Raw genomic sequence first — 20030 nt, 5'->3', positions numbered from 1 at the left:
GCCAAAATGGGGATTATCTGAACTTCTGCATACTAAATACAAGAAACTCAATATGTTATTCAGTGTGATAGTAAAATCTCGACTTTTTAAAAAATCTCAATTCTTTAGAATTAGTTGACTTTGAGGAAAGAGGCAAAACATGCAACTACTGGAATCAGGGATTTAGTCATGAAACATCTAACCTCTGGCGTTTTAAGATAGGTAAATAACCATGTAGTCAAATTTTTGACAGTGTCTATATCAAGATACAGTATCCTATGATGAGAGTAATAATTCTAATGCAGTTATTTCTTACCAAAAAACATTCTGTTCCATTAAATAGGGTCTTATTAGCAAAGAGAGAATTGAACTCTCAGGGAAAGGTGCCAGACAGCCCTGTATTCTCTGAAATGCAAAACCCTGGCTGTAATTAAAGAGACAAACTCTAAAATACACAGGAAGGATGCATTGACAAATTCGTGAATTACGCTGAGAGCTTGTGGGCACATTTTTCTAAAATAACATAAATGCCAGCCCTTCCATAAATCAAGCAAATTTCAATTCCAAATGATGATCAGTCCCTAGTAACTACCAAATAGAATCCACCAATCTGTGGCCCTGCACTAGCCTGACATTCCTCTCTGTCTCCTGAACTTGCTCCACCCTCCCTTATACTTTCCCACACATCAAAAACCCATGCATTTACCATTCTGTGCTTTTAGCTGCTGCTACAAACAATAATAATGAGTAGGATACAAACATAGTTGAAAGGAGAAAACTCAAAACCAAGGTATCTCATAATAGAAGGGGAAAACATTTTTTAACTTGACGTGTAAATCAATCAGAATTAATGGAAAACTATCAAATACTTATAATACACGCCAACTTTCAATAGCTACACACAAATCACACACACACACACACACACACACACCCTTCTCTAGCTATGTCAGACAAGTGCTTGACTCTGGAGAAAAGCCTATTCAAAGTCTACTCAATCGCATTCCTGTTTGGTATGAACCATAGTGATATTACGATAATCAAGCAGCACTCTTTTTTTTTTTTTTTTTGAGACAGAGCCTCACTCTGTTGCCCAGGCTGGAGTACAGCGGCACAATCTTGCCTCACTGCAACCCCCGCCTCCCAGGTTCAAGTGATTCTCCGGCCTCAGGCAGGAGTAGCTGGGATTACAGATGTGTCACCACACCCAGCTAATTTTTATATTTTTAGTAGAGATGGGATTTCACCATGTTGGCGAGGCTGGTCTTGAACTCCTAACCTCAGGTTATCTGTCCACCTCGGCCTCCCAAAGTGCTGGGATTATAGGCGTGAGCCACCACGCCTGGCCTGCAGCAATCTGTTAATATTCATTAGGTAAAACCTTCTTTAATAAACAGCATAAATAATACTTTAGGGATAACAAACAGAAATATAATAGAAGTAAGAAAATACAGGATTTTTAATAATAAACATAAGAATGAAATTTAAGCAATTAATTTCATTACCAGAAACTAATCAAACCCCAAAAATTTTTTCATGAAAACAAACACATCTTAATTTGCAATTATGAAAAAAAAGCACTCTAGCACATGTCAATTTACATATAAAATGTGACAGAGTAAAAGAGCAACAAAAGGCAACTTCCACAATCACCTGAAAAGCTGTCAGGCATTTTATCAAAAACATCATTGTGCCTATATTTACCATACCTTAGCATACTGTTCTGCCATGCTGCATGTTAATAAAGAATGCAAAACAAAAATAGGTAAATATTAGCAGAATAAAACATAAGGCTATTGCATGGAGAATTTTTAAATTAATTCACGAGGTTTTATACCTAGTATTTAATATGGATCAGCAATTTAGCAATTTATTTTTAATTGATTAACAAACCACACAGCTCCCACACAGTTCTTAGTTATGAGTATGCAAGAAATAGGTTACATTTGCTAAAATATTTTGCCATCTTCAGATTTCAGAGCAAGTTGTTAAGGTCCTGTTACAAGAATCTATTTATTTAAATCAATTATTTAATTCACTTACTGTAGCAACACACAGAATAAGAGAACAAGGACATGCCTTTTAGGCTATGTCTGTGTGATGTTGTTTTATTTATTTATTTTTATTTTTATTTTGAGATGGAGTTTCACTGTTGTCACCAGGCTGGAATGCAATGGTGTGATCTCGGTTCACTGCAACCTCTGCTTCCCGGGTTCAAGCGATTCTCCTGCCTCAATCTCCTGAGTAGCTGGGACTACAGGTGCCAGCCACCATGCCCAGCTAATTTTTAGTAGAGATGGGGTTTCACCATGTTAGCCAGGCTGGTCTCAAACACCTGATCTCAGGTGATCCACCAGCCTCAGCCTCCGAAAGTGCTGGGATTATAGGCGTGAGCCACCGCACCCAGCCAGTGATGCTGTTTTAAAAATAAAAATTTGTGGCCGGGCGCGGTGGCTCAAGCCTGTAATCCCAGCACTCTGGGAGGCCGAGACAGGCGGATCACGAGGTCAGGAGATCGAGACCATCCTGGCTAACACGGTGAAACCCCGTCTCTACTAAGAAATACAAAAAATAGCCGGGCGAGGTGGCGGGCGCCTGTAGTCCCAGCTACTCAGGAGGCTGAGGCAGGAGAATGGCGTAAACCCGGGAGGCGGAACTTGTAGTGAGCTGAGATCTGGCCACTGCACTCCAGCCTGGGCGACAGAGCAAGACTCCGTCTCAAAAAAAAATAAATAAATAAAAATAAAAATAAAAATAAAAATTTGTCTGGGCACAGGGGCTCACGCTTGTAATCCTAGCACTTTGGGAGGCCAAGGGTGAATCACCTGAGGTCAGGAGTTCGAGACCAGCCTGACCAGCCTGACCAACAAGGTAAAACCCCATCTCTACTAAAAATACAGAAATTAGCCAGGCCTGGTGGTGGGCACCTGTAGTTCCAGCTACTCGGGAAGCTTAGACAGGAGAATTGCTTGAACCCGGGAGGCAGAGTTTGCAGTGAGCCAAGATCGCACCACTGCACTCCAGCCTGGGCGACGGAGCGAGACTCTGTCTCAAAAAATAAATAAATAAAATAAAATTTTAATCATTATTCAGCATGAGGTAAAAATATTATCAAAGTAAAGTACTACCTCAAATCTAGAATAATCAATCTAAGGTTGTAACATTAGACATGAAGTATACATTTTAACTGAAAAATAGGAAGCTGTCTGAGTTGTTCCTTGTTCTTAGTTCTGAGGGTATAAGCTTGCATTTAAAAGTTTTCAATATATTCAAAAACACAGACTGTTGGCTCAGCTTTCCTAACATTCTAGTCGCATGTGGCAAAAGAAGTAACCCTATTCCAATACTTACTTCTCTTCTGTGACACAGCCTGCAAGCAGGCAGTCACAATATCACAGTTCCTCTGCACTTTATGCAGAAGCCTATCTTTCTGCTTCAGATGCCGAAGTAACTTGGCCGACTGGATGCCAATTCTGTACTTTAGCTCTCGAAGGATCGCCTTCAGTTCATTAGTGTCTATCAGTAAAGAAAAATAAGAATAACGATTAATACCTTGAGAGGAATACAAATTCCAATGTGATATTAGTCCAAAGATAAATAGAACATCCATTTAAACCAACTAATTCTAGGTTTTCACTCAAGATTACATGTACATGTATTCAGCTAGGGCATACTGATCAAATATGGCACTCATTTATCTGCCCTGTCCATGAAACAGATACAGTAAGGTAAATATATCCTTAAGCCTATCTGTAACATGTAAGCAAAGACTCCTGCTTTTACCATATCTAGTTCTGGCTGCAAACTTACCTTTCATTGCCTGAAAACTGGCGTGTATATTTTGTACCACTGAAGTGTTCAGATGGTAAGCTTGTTAGAAAAGAATCTTCTTTAGTCTGTAACATTAATAATAAACCTAACAGCTGATTTAAAAAAAAAAAAAAAAAAAAAGTCTTTAAAGGCTAGGCGCAGTGGCTCACACCTGTAATCCCAGCACTTTGGGAGGCCAAGGTGGGCAGATTACTTGAGGTCAGGAGTTGGAGACCAGCCTGACCAACATGGAGAAACCCCATCTCTACTAAAAATACAAAATTAGCTGGGCGTGGTAGCACATGCCTGACCTCTCCCCTCCTTGCCAGGCCCAGCTAGGTCCCAACTTTTCCTCAGTCTCTGCTCCCCCACCCTATAATTCTTTTATCACCTCCCCTCCTCACACCTGGTCTGGCTTACAGTTTTGTTCCTCGACTAGCCCTCCGACACCTGCCCAGCAATTTCCTCTTAAAAAAGTGGCTAGAAAGGCCGGGCGCAGTGGCTCAAGCCTGTAATCCCAGCACTTTGGGAGGCCGAGACGGGCGAATCACGAGGTCAGGAGATCGAGACCACCCTGGCTAACCCGGTGAAACCCCGTCTCTACTAAAAAATATTAAAAACTAGCTGGGCGAGGTGGCGGGCGCCTGTAGTCCCAGCTATACGGGAGGCTGAGGCAGGAGAATGGCGAAAACCTGGGAGGCGGAGCTTGCAGTGAGCTGAGATCCGGCCACTGCACTCCAGCCTGGGAGACAGAGCGAGACTCCACCTCAAATAAATAAATAAATAAATAAATAAATAAAAAATAAAAATAAAAAAGTGGCTAGAGCTAAAGGCATAGTCAAGGTTAACGTTCCTGTTTCTTTATCCGACCTCTCCCAAATCAGTTAGCATTTAGGCTCTTTTTCATCAAATATGAAAACGTTAGCCCAGTTCATGGCCTGTTTAGCAGCAACCCTGAGACGCTTTTCAGCCGTAGACCCGGAAAGGTCACAAGGCTGTCTTATTCTTAATATGCATTTTATTTTATTACCCAATCTGCTCCCGACATTAAATAAAGCTCCAAAAATTAAATTCCGGCCCTCAAACTTCACAACACGACTTAATGAATGTTGCCTTCAAGGTGTACAGTAATAGAATAAAGGCAGCCAAGTAACAACTCATTTCTGAGTTGCAATTCCTTGCTTCACTGTGAGACAAACCCCAGCCATATCTCCAGCACACAACTCCAAACACCTGAACCACAGCTGCCAGGGGTTCCTCCAGAACCTCCTCCCCCAGGAGCTTGCTACAAGTGCTGGAAATCTGGCCACTGGGCCAAGGAATGCCCGCAGCCCAGGATTCCTCCTAAGCCGTGTCCCATCTGTGTGGGACCCCAATGGAAATCGGACTGTTCAACTCGCCTGGCAGCCACTCCCAGAGCCCCTGGAACTCCGGCCTAAGGCTCTCTGACTCCTTTCCAGATCTTCTCGGCTTAGCGGCTGAAGACTGACGCTGCCCCATTGCCTCAGAAGCCTCCTGGACCATCACAGACGCTTTGGGTAACTCTTACAGTGGAGGGTAAGTCCGTCCCCTTCTTAATCAATACAGAGGTTACTCACTCCACATTACCTTCTTTTCAAGGGCCTGTTTCCCTTGCCTCCATAACTGTTGTGGGTATTGACGGCCAGGCTTCTAAACCTCTTAAAACTCCCCAACTCTGGTGCCAATTTGGACAACATTCTTTTATGCATTCCTTTTAAGTTATCTCCACCTGCCCAGCTCCCTTATTAGGTCAAGACATTTTAACTAAATTATCTGCTTCCCTGACTATTCCTAGGCTACAGCCACACTTCATTGCTGCCTTTTCCCCCAGTTCAAAGCCTCCTTCACATCCTCCCCTTGTATCCCCCCACATTAACCCACAAGTATAGGATACCTCTACTCCCTCCTTGGTAACTGATCATGCACCCCTTACCATCTCATTAAAACCTAATCAACCTTACCCCACTCGACACCAATATCCCATCCCACAACACACTTTAAAAGGATTAAAGCCTGTTATCACTAGCCTGTTATAGCATGGCCTTTTAAAGCCTGTAAACTCCCCTTACAATTCCCCCATTTTACCTGTCCTAAAACCAGACAAGGCTTACAGGTTAGTTCAGGATCTGCGCCTTATCAACCAAATTGTCCTGCCTATCCACCCCGTGGTGCCAAACCCATATCCTCTCCTATCCTCAATACCTCCCTCCACAACCCATTATTCTGTTCTGGATCTCAAACATACTTTCTTTACTATTCCTTTACACCCTTCATCCCAGCCTCTCTTTGCTTTCACTTAGACTGACCCTGACACCCATCAGGCTCAGCAAATTACCTAGTCTGTACTGCTGCAAGGCCTCATGGACAGCCCCCATTACTTCAGTCAAGCCCAAACTTCTTCCTCATCTGTTACCTATTTCGACATAATTATCATAAATACACACTTACTCTCCCTGCTGATCGTGTTCGGCTAATCTCCCAAACCCCAATCCCTTCTACAAAACAACTCCTTTCCTTCCTAAGCATGGTTAGTGCAGTCAGAATTCTTACCCAAGAGCCGGGACCGCATCCTGTAGCCTTTCTGTCCAAACGACCTTACTGTTTTAGCCTAGCCTTCATGTCTGCATGCAGCGGCTGCCACCGCTTTAATACTGTTAGAGGCCCCAAAAATCACAAACTATGCTCAACTCTCTACAGTTCTCATAACTTCCAAAATCTATTTTCTTCCCCCCGATCTTTGCTCAAGACAACACTTATGCTGATAAGGTAGCTAAAAAAGCAGCCATCAAAAGGCATCAGGTCCCATCACTCAGGACAATGCTTATGCTGATAAGTTAGCTAAAAAAGCGGCTAGCTTCCAACTTCTACTCCCACCTACTCCCCCACTGAAACCTCCACCTATCAATGTCTTCCCACACAAGGCAAATGGTTCTTAGACCAAGGAAATTATCTCCTTCCAGCCTCACAGGCCCGTTCTATTCTGTCATCATTTCATAACCTCTTCCATCTAGGTTACAAGCCGCTAGCCAGTCTCTTAGAACCTCTCATTTCCTTTCCATCATAGAAATCTGTCCTCAAGGAGATCACTTCTCAGTGTTCCATCTACTATTCTACTACCCCTCAGGGATTGTTCAGGCCCCCTCCCTTCCCTACATATCAAGCTCGGGGATTTGCCCCTGCCCAGGACTGGCAAATTGACTTTACTCACATGCCCCGAGTCAGAAAACTAAAATATCTCTTAGTCTGGGTAGATACTTTCACTGGATGGGTAGAGGCCTTTCCCACAGGGTCTGAGAAGGCCACCGCAGTCATTTCTTCCCTTCTGTCAGACATAATTCCTCGGTTTGGCCTTCCCACCTCTATACAGTCTGATAACAGACCAGCCTTTACTAGTCAAATCACCCAAAAAGTTTCTCAGGCTCTTGGTATTCAGTGAAACCTTTATATCCTTCACCATCCTCAATCTTCAGGAAAGGTAGAGTGGACTAACGGTCTTTTAAAAACACACCTCACCAAGCTCAGTCACCAACTTCAAAAGGACTAGACAATACTTTTACCACTTTCCTTTCTCAGAATTCAGGCCTGTCCTCGGAATGCTACAGCCCATTTGAGCTCCTGTGTGGACACTCCTTTTTATTAAGTCCCAGTCTCATTCCAGACACCAGACCAACTTGGACTGCACCCCAAAAAACTTGTCATTCCTACTGTCTTCTGTCTAGTCATACTCCTATTCACCGTTCTCAACTACTCATAAATGCCCTGCTCGTGTTTACACTGCTAGTTTACACTGTTTCTCCAAGCCATCACAGCTGATATCTCCTGGTGCTATCCCAAACCACCACTCTTAACTCCCTCTTAAAGTAAATAAATAATCTTTGCTAGCAAGGCTATGCTGAGACTCCTTAAGCACTCTCTAATTAGATGTCCTAGGTCCTCCCAATTCTTAGTCCTTTAATACCTGTTTTCTCTCCTCCTCTTATTCAGACTTTGCGTCTTCCATTTAGTTTTTCAATTCATACAAAACCACATCCAGACCATCACCAATCGTTCTATACGACAAATGCTTCTTCTAACAACCCCACAATATCACCCCCTACCACAAAATCTTCCTTCAGCTTAATCTCTCCCACTCTAGGTTCCCACGCCGCCCCTAATCCTGCTTGAAGCAGCCCTGAGAAACATCGCCTATTCTCTCTCCATACCACCCCCCAAAAATTTTCGCTGCCCCAACACTTCACACTATTTTGTTTTATTTTTCTTATTAATGTAAGAAGGCAGGAATGTCAGGCCTCTGAGCCCAAGCCAAGCCATCGCATCCCGTGACTCGCACATATACGTAACTGAAGAACCACAAAAGAAGTGCAAATGCCCTGCCTCGCCTTAACCCATGACATTCCACCACAAAAGAAGTGAAAATGGCAGGTCCTTGCCTTAAGCGATGAGATTATCTTGTGACATTCCTTTTCCGGGCTCATCCTGGCTCAAAAACTCCCCCACTGAGCACCTTGTGACCCCTACTCCTGCCCGCCAGAGAACAACCCCCCGTTTGACTGTAATTTTCCTTTACCTACCCAAATCCTATAAAACGGCCCCACCTTTATCTCCCTTCGCTGACTCTCTTTTCGGACTCAGCCCGCCTGCACCCAGGTGAAATAAACAGCTATGTCGCTCACACAAAGCCTGTTTGGTGGTCTCTTCACACGGACACGTATGACACCAACTACTCGGGAGGCTGAGGCAGGAGAATTGCTTGAACCCAGGAGGAGGAGGTTGCAGTGAGCCGAGATCACGCCATTGCACTCCAGCCTCGGCAACAAGAGTGAAACTCCATCTCAAAAAAGTCTTTAAAGTACTCATCTATGTTAATAAATGATGAGCTAAAAGTAAATAATTTTACCACATTTTGTAAAGTAGATGAATGTGGCAATACTGGTTTTGTTTTAAATATCCAGTCTTCCAATAGCCTAAAAACATTTCGTCTTAGAGGTACAATATTTCATCTTAGAGCCTCAGCAATTTTTCAGATACGGTAGAAAATAAATTTCCTTTAAACAGATAAATTATAATAATTCTACATTCATAAAATTAATATTCCCAACAGCAGGGTTTTTTTTACTTTAAGTTCCAGGATACATGTGCAGAGTGTGCAGGTTTGTTACATAGGTATACACGTGCCATGGTGGTTTGCTGCACCCGTCAACCCATCATCTAGGTTTTAAGCCCCGCATGCATTAGGTGTTTGTCCTAATGCTCTCCCTCCCCTTAACAGCAGTTTTTCTACAGGTAAAAACAAATTTGGGAACCAGAATTGTCTACTGTCTTTATATAAATGATCATTACAATGTGGGAGGAGGTTTCTTTTGGTCACATTTGATATCATTAGTCACTAGAGCAAGATCTGGTAGGCAGGTGAAGTCTCCCACTCAACTTAACCTTAGCTAGCCCCTCATTAGAGGTTCTCTGTGGGATTTGGATCTACTCGTTTTTAAAGGGATTTGGAGAAACTAAAGAGAATCAGAAGGGAAGAACAGAAATGCTCAAAAGTAGAAATGTACTCTAGAAGTCAAAGTCAACTTTTGGGGTCTGTAACAAAGAAATGCAGGGCTCTCAAACCTGACCTCACCATGGAAAATGCATTTGGCCTTGAGTTAAAAAGGATTGCTTTTGGATCAGCCAACTCTGAGTGATTTTAGGCAAGGAAGTGTGCTCCAAGTCTCAAATTATGCCTAGCATAAAGATTATGCTGACAAACAAATGGGAATGGTCTTTATAAACACTAATATAAATAACGCTTTAAGTAAGAATAAGGAATGACCATAAAGAAGAAGGCAAAGGCTAGTTCTTCCTCTCCCCCTAATTTTAAACATAGTAGGAAATAATGAAAAGAGAACATTTGCCGGGCGCGGTGGCTCACGCTTGTAATCCCAGCACTTTGGGAGGCCGAGGCAGGTGTATCACCTGAGGTCGGGAGTTCAAGACCAGCCTGACCAACATGGAGAAACCCTGTCTCTACTAAAAATACAAAATTAGCCGGGGTGGTGGCACATGCCTGTAATCCCAGCTACTTGGGAGGCTGAGGCAGGAGAATCGCTTGAACCCGGGAGGCGGAGGTTGCGGTGAGCCGAGATCGCGCCATTGCACTCCAGCCTGGGCAAAAAGAGCGAAACTCTGTCTCAAAAAAAAAAAAAAAAAAAAAGAAAGAAAAGAAAACATTTAAGTTAAATGAAAATATGACTAAATATGAGAAAAAGCCTACAAGAGGCGACCAGAGGCTCTTCATTCTTAGATGCCTTCAGATAGAAGAAATATTTTTCTTTGAATATTTCAATATTTTGGGCCGGGCACAGTGACTCACGCCTGTAATCCCAGCACTTCGGAGGGCCGAGGCAGGCAGATTCCCTGAGGTCAGGAGTTTGAGACCAGTCTCACCAACATAGTGAAACCCCGTCTCTACTAAAAATACAAAATTAGCCAGGCATGGTGGCACATGCCTGTAATCCCAGGTACTTGGGAGGCTGAGGCACGAGCATCACTTGAAACCAGGAGAAAGTTGCAGTGAGCCAAGATCTTGCCATTGCACTCCAGCCTGGACAACAAGAGCAAAACTCTGTCAAAACAAAAACAAAGGCCGGGCGCGGTGGCTCAAGCCTGTAATCCCAGCACTTTGGGAGGCGAGGCCAGGCGATCACGAGGTCAGGAGATCAGAGACCATCACAGCTAACACGAGCGATCTCTACTAAAAATACAAAACTTGGTGAGGTGGTGGGCATGTAGTCCCAGCTACTCGGGAGGCTGAGAGCAGGAAGAATGGCGTGAACCGAGGCAGAGCTGCAGTGAGCTGAGATCCGGCCACTGCACTCCAGCCTAGGCTGACAGAGCCAGACTCCGTCTCAAAAAAAAAAAAAAAAAAAAAAAAACAAAACAAAACAAAAAAACAAAGAACCAAATCAATATTTTCCTTCTAGAAATAAAAGTGGTAGGAATATAATCACAAAACATTTAAATTATACTTTTCCTCTAAAAAAGGGTTCTTACATTATCTCATTTCCAGTGATCCCTAAGGTGCCTACAACTCCAATTCTCTGAATTACATTTATTGTTCAATATGGGAAAATTTTTCCAGAGATGAGGGTGAAAATGTATTTTATAGCAATATCTGCTGATATAGAAGCCTCCTGGGGATGAAAACAGGTCTCTTTCATCTTTGAATGCTCCATGGCATCAGCCACAGCCTCTTACAGGGTGTTAACAGGAAAAATAAAGACATTGTCAACTCACAGCCTGTGCTCAGTGTCCTAAGGAATTCCAGGGTATATGATAAAAAGTTGTATCTAACATCTGTTGAGCACGTCACACACTCTAACTTATGTAATTCTCACCACAGCCCTCTGAGGTATTATTATTATCCCTATTTATAAGAAAAATGAGACACAGAGAGGTTAAATAGCTTGTCCAAGGTCACACAGCTGGTAAGGAACTGTGGCCGGATATCAACCCAGGAGTCTGACTCCAAAATTCATCCCCTTAACCATGGAAATACTGAAGAGAGTCCAGATGTCCTGAGAAACCATTCTGGTGCCTCACCTAAAGGACCTACACATGTTAAATATATAGCTAAATAAGTGCTACAGCAAAATCCCTAGCAGTGACAGGAGACAATACACAGGCTATCAGTATTGTATGAGATTCTTACTGAATGCAGAGTAGTTATATTGAGGGGAATATTTTTTGAACCTGAGAAAAAGATCAAATAACCTAAAAAGCAGCATTGTTTATGCAGACAGCTGTATCATCACCTGATACTTTAATCTTAGCACACGAATAATGTTATCAAGAAAGGGGAGAGGGAGTGTGTGTGTGTATGTGTGCACACGTAAGCACGCATATGTGTATATAGGACTATTATGATACGGCATTTTGTTTATCTTAATAGGGTTGACTACAAGGGAAGAAAGGTTTAACAGGCAACTAGCCATGCAATAAGACTGAAACAGGCAAAACGAACTATTATAGGGCTTGTGGATGATTAGTTGTGTGGCCATTCATACGAAATCCACTTGCATAGTTAACTGTACCGTTACTACTTCTTTAAACTTTAGCTTGCCAATTTTCCTCTTCAAAAAGGAAATTACTAATTCCCAGAATTCCCTCGGTGATGAAAAATGTAAAATCTTGTAAAAAGATAAATCATAATTCTTCAAAACTGATTCTGTTGGAGTCTGAAAGAACTATTGCCCTATGGGACTTGTGGCATACACAGACACTCTGAGAACAACCAAATAATTCTATAAAATGAAATGGCACAGCTACAGCTAAAGTCCCAGGCAGGGGGAGGAACCTGGAAGCCATTTGTAACAATCAGCTGGGAAAAAAAAAAAATCTTCACTAGGAAGTCAAAAGAGGAAGCTAAAAGCTGTTTACGTAGGTCTGAGAAAGCAGACAGATTTATTCTTTTCCTAGTTTTTTTTTTTTTTTTTTTTCCAAATTTTACAGTGGGAGCTGGGAGACTGTCTTGTCTTCCTCCCCTGGTAACTTAGCACAAGGACGTTACTGTCAAGAAATGTTATGGTGGCTCGACATCTGTTTTCCATACCTCACCTCATTTTGTAAATGGAGGTGTTGATATTTCTATACAAAAAAACACACCTGTAATAACTGTGTTGCTGCCTGAAAGGCAAGCTATTATGACCAGATGAAAAAAAAAAAGTGTGACTCGACACGAAGGCACGAGCATCAGAGTCTCATAACAAAAGAAACACCAAATTAGCCTCTCTCCTGAAAGCCAAGGCCATTTTCTCAGGCCGACCTCTCCATGCCAACTGAAGGTTACCAGCAGTTAAATTCTGTAATAAACCTCAACACTCTAGGGCCCTCCACTAACCTGCCACCGAGAAGGAAAAAAAGAAAACAAACAAACAAAAATCCTAGTGAGCTGCCTGGAACCGTACGTTCTGGCAGAAATAGAATTCACACGCTCTGCTTCGAGACCGCATTATCGAATTATTCTGCCTCACTAGTTAAACACTATCTAAGTGGTGTGACCAGGGAAGGCGGACTTAAAAAAAAAAAAAAAAAAAAAAAAAAAGGAAAGAACACCCCTAGGACTCGGCTCGATTCTGGCAGCGCCCTCTAGGTAGGTCGGGTATACGTATCAGAACCTCCAACCCTGTCCTAACAGCTGTTCAGGTGAAATTAGAATCTGGGCTGCCTCTCCCCTGGGGCCTCCGCGAACACACGGGGAGAGGGGAGATGGGAGGAGGGAAAAGCGGGGAAACTGCCCACTCCATCAACGATGCTTGATTCAATTACTCCGGAGAACTTAAGAACTAAATGTGGACATAAATCTGTGCCACGGTGGGTACCAGCGTCAGATCCAAAGAGACAGTATCTGAGCGCTCTGCCGAGCAGCCCAGGTGCGCGCTGGAGCGCGGGCAGAGGACGAGGACAGTCCGGTTCCAGGAAGCCCCCCGCACCCCGCTGCGCCCGGCCCTCACCTTTCTGCCGCAGGTACCGCATCTGATGCCGCTGGCTAGGTCGCTCCTGCAGCTCCTGTAGCACGCGGGAGTCGCCGGCACCGCTGCGGCCGCCCAGCACCACGTCGGAGCCCGAGGCCTCGGTGGAGCTGTCGAGGCTGTCGCGGCGCCGCCGACGGCCCTCAGCCCCGCGGCCCCCGCCCGCCGCCTCCTCCTCCTCTGTGCAGCTGTACAGCTCGTTGAGCAGCCCGCTCACCAGGGACGCCGTGCGGCTAGTACGGACGCCGCGCGCTTCGCCGGGCTCCGTGTCCTCGTCGCCGTCCCACGAGTCCCGGGAGCCCCGCGGCGGCTCCGCCGCTCCCCGGAGGGGCGGGGCTGGGGGCGCTGCAGGAATCGCTTCTTCCTCTTGGCTCTCCAGCCTCGCCTCGCCACCGCCGCCGTGGAATTCCAGCTCCGTCCGGAGCCCCGGGCGGCCCCCGCCAGTGGGAAGGACGTCCATGGTCCCCGAGGCGCGGCCACCCGGCTCCCGCTGCTCCTCCCGCCTCGCGGCGCCGGCCAGTTCCGGGAGGAGGCGCGGCCTCGTCCTCGCCAGGGGTGCCCTCCCGGGCGCGGCGCCAGCGGGCTCTGGATCCCCGAGGTGCCCGGGCGTCCCCAGAGCCCGCACCTGAACCCCTCCCCTCCGCTCCGGACTGGACGAGGAGACGGCCACGCCACTGAGCTACCTGGAGCCACCTGCTGCCGGGGCCCAGCCTCTACCCAGAGCGCTCTCCGGTGCGCGAGAAGGCGCAGGACGTGGCCAGAACGCCGTCGAGAAGCAGCCAGCAGCCCGAAGGGGGAGGGCGCAGCAGCCGCCGCCACCTTCACTTTTAATTAAGCACGTGATTTAACTCAAAAAGAGGGTGACTCTTGCCTCTTATTCAGCCGCCAGCTAGAAATAATGCCCGGGAGGGTTCTAAACGCCCATCAATAGGCCCAGGCCAGGAGCTCTCCTTCTTGACATACTTGGAACACAATACCAGCCCTTCTCACTTTCCCACCTGATCTGAGCGCCTTCAAAAGCCTTCTTAGTTTAGTCTCTGACAATAAGCTTTCTAAAACTCTCAACACCTGGCAAATATTTAGGACTTAATAACGCTGTGAACTTATTTCCTCCAGTGAAAAACAAAGCACTGGATTAAAATCAACGAATTCCCTGATACAAGATGTAACCAGAGTGAGTGTTTAATAAATGTTCTTGAGATGACCGAACTAATACGTTAATTGAGCTAGTTTTGATGATGGTAGAATCAAAAATTTACAAGAGACCATGAGAGATGTATCTTACACCAGACCTCAATAGAACTTGGAGCTGCCGCTCCACTGTAGATATTTTTGTGAAGTTAATAATTGGCAACATGTTTCAGCGCTTTTTGTATGTCAGGCACTGTTCTTAGAGATGTGCATGAATTATCCCACTTAATCCTCACTTTAACCCAATAAAGCAGATAAGCGTGGTTTTATTCTCACTTTTCAGCTGAGGGAGCTTAGGCACGGAGAGGCTAAATAATGTGTCCATTCACAAAGAATAAAGTGAACTTTTCATAAAGTGTCTGGCTTTCATGATGGATGAATATATATTAGTGAAACGCTATTAAATACTTGACCACACTTCCAAAAGGAGTAACAACACACCTGGTGAACAACAGCGGTGTTTCGTGTTTGTTTAGCACAGTTTTGTTTTCCAAGGCACTTTCATAATAGAGCCTGACCCTACAGGTAGAAATCTGGTGTACCTTGACACCAGCACAGCAATAAAAGGGCCCTTTTTGAAACTGGAGTTAATATGAGATAAGCAGAAGTTGTACTTTTCACTTAGGTATTCAGAATTTTAAATTATACTGGAAATATTATTTTATGATTTTATAACTATATTAATGACTACTGTTACCATTTAGTGTTTAAATGTATGAAATGAGAGTAGAATTTATTATTATATTGCTGTTGTTTTGTTTTTTGAGGTCTTTTTCCCTATTGTCCCTGGCATTCAATGAATTCTGAGTCCTCCTTCATATGCCAAACTTTGCAACAAGCAGGAGTTTCAGAGGAGTAAACACTGAAATTGGGTCTCTTTTTTTAGTTGGCTTCCCAGCCCTTTTTATCTCTGCCCCCTAAGAAGAGATGTGATTAACTATTAGTCTTCAGCACTATTCTCATTTAGGGAATCTCTATCAGGAATTATAGATAAAGAAACTCAAGGTGAGCTGAAGGGAAAAAAGAGACCAAGAAAACAATAGGTTATTGACATTCAACATTTCTAAATTAATAAGTACTTCAAAATTGTTTCCCATTCCCCATCATTACCAAATCTAAAGAGAGGAAAATGGCAAACTAAAAACTAACAAGGAAAGCACAGTTAAGATCATTGTACTTATTGGAATGATCTTCCCCTAGATATTGGCACGACTTTCCTCTCACCAGAGTCTCGTCTCTGCTTAAATGTTTTCTCTGTGAGCCAGGCATGGTGGCTCATGCCTGTAATCCCAGCACTTCGGGAGGCTGAGGTGGGCAGATCACGAGGTCAAGAGATCGAGACCATCCTGGCCAACATGGTGGAATCTTGACTCTACTAAAAATACAAAAATTAGCTGGACGTGATGGCCCGCACCTGAGAATCACTTGAACCCAGGAGACGGAGGTTGCAGTGAGCCGAGATCACACCACTGCACTCCAGCCTGGGTGACAGAGCTAGACTCTAAAAAAAAAAAAAGTCTTCTCTGTGAATCCCTCCATGACCACCCTATTTGACATTGCAGCTCCCCATCCCCCAGCTTTTCCTTAGTTCTCTTCTTTGTTCTTTTTTTCCATAATACCCTCTTACAACATACTACAGTATATAATCTGATTTATTCTGTTATCTGTCTTTTGCCACTAAAATGTAAGCTTCTGAGCGCAGGAATTTTGTCTATTTTGTTCATTGATATATGCCCATGATGTAGAACAATCCCTGGCACATTGTAACTGCTCAATAAATATTTGTTTAATTAACTAATTGAATGAATACCATGAAAACCAGAGAAAAAAACAACCAATTACCTACTTTCCTAAGAAAAGGTAACTTTAGTAAATATAATCCTAGAAGTGGTATTGGCAAAGGACAGCTGCTTTTCTCACCCTACATTACGGCCACCAGGAGACTGGCAGGCCCCACGCAAGTTCCCTGAAGCTCTGGATATAAGAGAGAACCACTGATGGCTGGGTGCAGTGGCTCACATATGTAATACCAGTACTTCGGGAGGCCAAAGCAGGCAGATCTCTCAAGACCAGGAGTTTCAGAACAGCCTGGCCAACAGGGCGAAACCCCATCTCTACTTTAAAAATACAAAAATTAGCCGGGTGTGGTGGCACACACCTGTAATCCCAGCAACTTGAAAGGATGAGGCATGAGAATCACTTGAACCTGAAAGGCAGAGGTTGCAGGGAGCTGAGATTGCACCACTGCACTCCAGCCTGGGCAACAGAGCAAGACTCTTTTCTGGTACCACATGAATTTTAAAATAGTTTTTTCTAGTTATGTGGAGAATATCAATGATAGTTAAATGGGAATAGCACTGAATTTATAAATTGCTTTGGGCAGTATAGCCAATTTAATGATATTGATTCTTCCATGAGCCTGGAATGTTTTTCCATTTGTTTGTGTCATCTCTGATTTCTTTGAGCAGTGGTTTGTAATTTTCCTTGTAGAGATGTTCTACCTCCCTAGTTAGCTGTATTACTGGGTATTTTATTCTTTTTGTAGCAATTGTGAATGGGAGCTCATTCCTGATTTGGCCCTTGGCATGACCGCTGTTGGTTTTTAGGAATGCTAGTGATTTTTGCACACTGATTTTGTATCTCAAGACTTTGCTGAAGTTGTTTATCAGCTTAAGAAGCTTTTGGGCTGAGATGATGGGGTTTTCTAGCTATAGGATCCATGTCATCTGCAAACATGGATTGTTTGACTTCCTCTCTTCCTATTTGAATGCCTTTTATTTATTTCTCTTGCCTGATTGCCCTGGCCAGAACTTCCAATACTACGTTGAATAGGAGCAGTGGGAGAGGGCATCCTTGTATTGTGCCTGCTTTCAAGGGGAATGCTTCCAACTTTTGCCCTTTCAGTATGATGTTAGCGGTGGGTTTGTTATATATGGCTCTTACTTTTTTGAGATATGTTACTTCAATACCTAGTTTATTAAGAGTTTTTAACATGAATGGATGTTGAATTTTATCAAAAGCTTTTTCTGCATCTGTTGAGATATTCATGTGGTTTTTGCCTTTAGTTCTGTTTATGTGATGAATCACATTTATTGATTTGTGTCTGTTGAATTAACCTTGCATCCCAGGGACGAAGCCTGCTTGATCGTGGTGAATGAGTTTTTTGATATACTGCTGGATACAGTTTGCCAGTATTTTGTTGAGGATTTTTGCATCAATTTTCATCAAGGATATTGGCCTGAAGTTTTTTTGTAGTTGTTGTATCTCTGCCAGGTTTTGGTTTCAGGATGATGCTGGCCTCATAGAATGAGCTAGGAAGGAGTCCCTTCTTTTCAATCTTTTGAAATAGTTTCAGTGGGAATGATATCAGCTCTTCTGTGTACATCTGCTAGAATTCAGCTGTGAATCCACCTGGTTCTGGGCTTTTTTTGGTTGTTAGGCTATTTATTACTGCCTCAATTTCAGAACTCATTATTGGTCTGTTCAGGGACTGAATTTCTTCCTGGCTCAGTCTTAAAAGGGTGTATGTGTCCATAAATTTATCCATTTCTTCTAGATTTTCTAGTTTATATGTGTAGATGTATTCATACTGTTCTATGATGGTTGCTTGTATTTCTGTGGGTTCAGTGGTAGTATTCCCCTTATCATTTCTCATTGTGTTTATTTGAATCTTCTCTCTTTTCTTGTTTCTTAGTCTAACGGTCTATCTATTTTATTAATTTTTTTTTAAAAAAAACCTACCTCCTGGATTCGCTTATCTTTTGAATGATTTTTCGTGTCTCTATCTCCTTCGTTCACCTCTGATTTTGGTTATTTGTTGTCTTCTGCTAGCTTTTGGATTTGTTTTCTCTTGCTTCTCTGTTTCTTTTAACTGTGATGTTAGGTTGTTAACTTGAGATCTTTCTAACTTTCTGATGAGGGTGTTTAGCTGTGTCCCAGAGATTCTGGTATGTTGTATCTTTGTTCTCTTTAATTTCAAAGAGCTTCTTGAGTTCTGCCTTAATTTCATTTATTTAGGCCGGGCGCGGTGGCTCAAGCCTGTAATCCCAGCACTTTGGGAGGCCGAGACGGGCGGATCACAAGGTCAGGAGATCGAGACCATCCTGGCTAACACGGTGAAACCCCGTCTCTACTAAAAAATACAAAAAACTAGCCGGGCGCAGTGGCGGGCGCCTGTAGTCCCAGCTACTCGGGAGGCTGAGGCAGGAGAATGGCGTGAACCCGGGAGGCGGAGCTTGCAGTGAGCTGAGATCCGGCCACTGCACTCCAGCCTGGGCGGCAGAGCGAGACTCCGTCTCAAAAAAAAAAAAAAAAAAAAAAATATTTCATTTATTTACTCAAAAGTCATTCAGGAGCAGGATTTCCATGTAATTGTACGGTTTTGAATGAATTTCCTAGTCTTGAGTTCTAATGTGATTGCACTGTGGTCTGAAAGATTGTTATGATTTCAGTTCTTTTGTATTTGCTGAGAAGCGTTTTACTTCTGATTATGTCATTGATTTTATAGTAAGTGCCATGTGGCAATGAGAACGATGTATTTTCTGTTGTTTTTGTGTGGAGAGTTCTGTAGATATCAATCACACCCATTTGATCCAGTGCTGAGTTCAGGTCATGAATATCTTTGTTATTTTTCTTTCTTGATGATCTGTCTAATATTGTCAGCAGGGTGTTAAAGTCTCTCACTATTGTGTGAAACTCTAAGTCTCTTTGAAGGTCTCTAAGAATGTGCTTTATGAATCTGTGTGTTCCTGTGTTGGGTGCATGTACATTTAGAATAGTTAGGTCTTCTTGTTGAATTGAACCCTTTACCATTATATAATGCCCCCTTTGTCTTTTTTTTATCTTTGTTGGCTTAAAGTTTGTTTTGTTAGAAACTAGGATTGCAACCCCTGCTTTTTTCTGTTTTCCATTTGCTTGGTAAATTTTCCTCCATCCCTTTATTTTGAGCCTATGTGTGTCATTACATGTGAGATGGGTCTCTTGAAGACAGCATACCAATAGGTTATGGTTCTTTATCCAGCTTGCCATTCTGTGTCTTTTAATTGGTCATTTAGCCCATTTACATTTAAGGTTATTATTGATATGTATAAATTTGATCCTGTCATGATGATGTTGTTAACTGGTTATTTTGCAGGCTTGTTTATGTGGTTGTTTTTTGAGATGGAGTCTCGCTCTGTCGCCCAGGCTGGAGTGCAGTGGCGCGATCTCGGCTCACTGCAAGCTCTGCCTCCCGGGTGCATGCTATTCTCCTGCCTCAGCCTCCTGAGTAGCTGGGACTACAGGTGCCCGCCACCGCACCCGGCTAATTTTTTGTATTTTTAGTAGAGACGGGGTTTCACTGTGGTCTCGATCTCCTGACCTTGTGATCTGCCCACCTCGGCCTCCCAAAGTGCTGGGATTACAGGCGTGAGCCACCGTGCCCGGCTTATGTGGTTGTTTTGTAGTGTCACTGCTTTGTGTACTGCAGTGTTTTGCAGTAGCTAGTAACAGTCTTCTCCTTCCATATATATATGTAAT

At 43.5% G+C, this 20030-nt stretch overlaps 1 protein-coding gene across 3 annotated transcripts in view; it reads right to left on the bottom strand.

Moving 5' to 3' along the window:
- TBC1D30 (TBC1 domain family member 30) overlaps positions 1-15850 on the bottom strand; it is a 111445-nt gene extending 95595 nt beyond the window's left edge. Inside the window, exons 1-2 of one of the 3 annotated variants that reach the window (XM_021922563.2) lie at positions 13305-15850; positions 3331-3495 (exon numbers count right to left, since the gene is read on the bottom strand). In XM_021922563.2, coding sequence (XP_021778255.2) covers positions 3331-3495; positions 13305-13782 — 643 coding nt within the window. In that variant the 5' untranslated portion in view covers positions 13783-15850. The remainder of the gene's footprint in view (positions 1-3330; positions 3496-13304) is intronic. The other 2 variants (XM_021922564.2, XM_009181137.4) reach the window with 2 other exon arrangements.
- Between the last annotated feature and the right edge of the window lie 4180 nt (positions 15851-20030).

Source organism: Papio anubis, chromosome 9 (genome assembly GCF_008728515.1).
Source record: "Papio anubis isolate 15944 chromosome 9, Panubis1.0, whole genome shotgun sequence".
NCBI classification, from domain to species: Eukaryota; Metazoa; Chordata; class Mammalia; order Primates; family Cercopithecidae; genus Papio; species Papio anubis.
The sequence above is the reverse complement of the archived record's forward strand: the minus strand, read 5'-3'. Positions and strand labels throughout refer to the sequence as shown.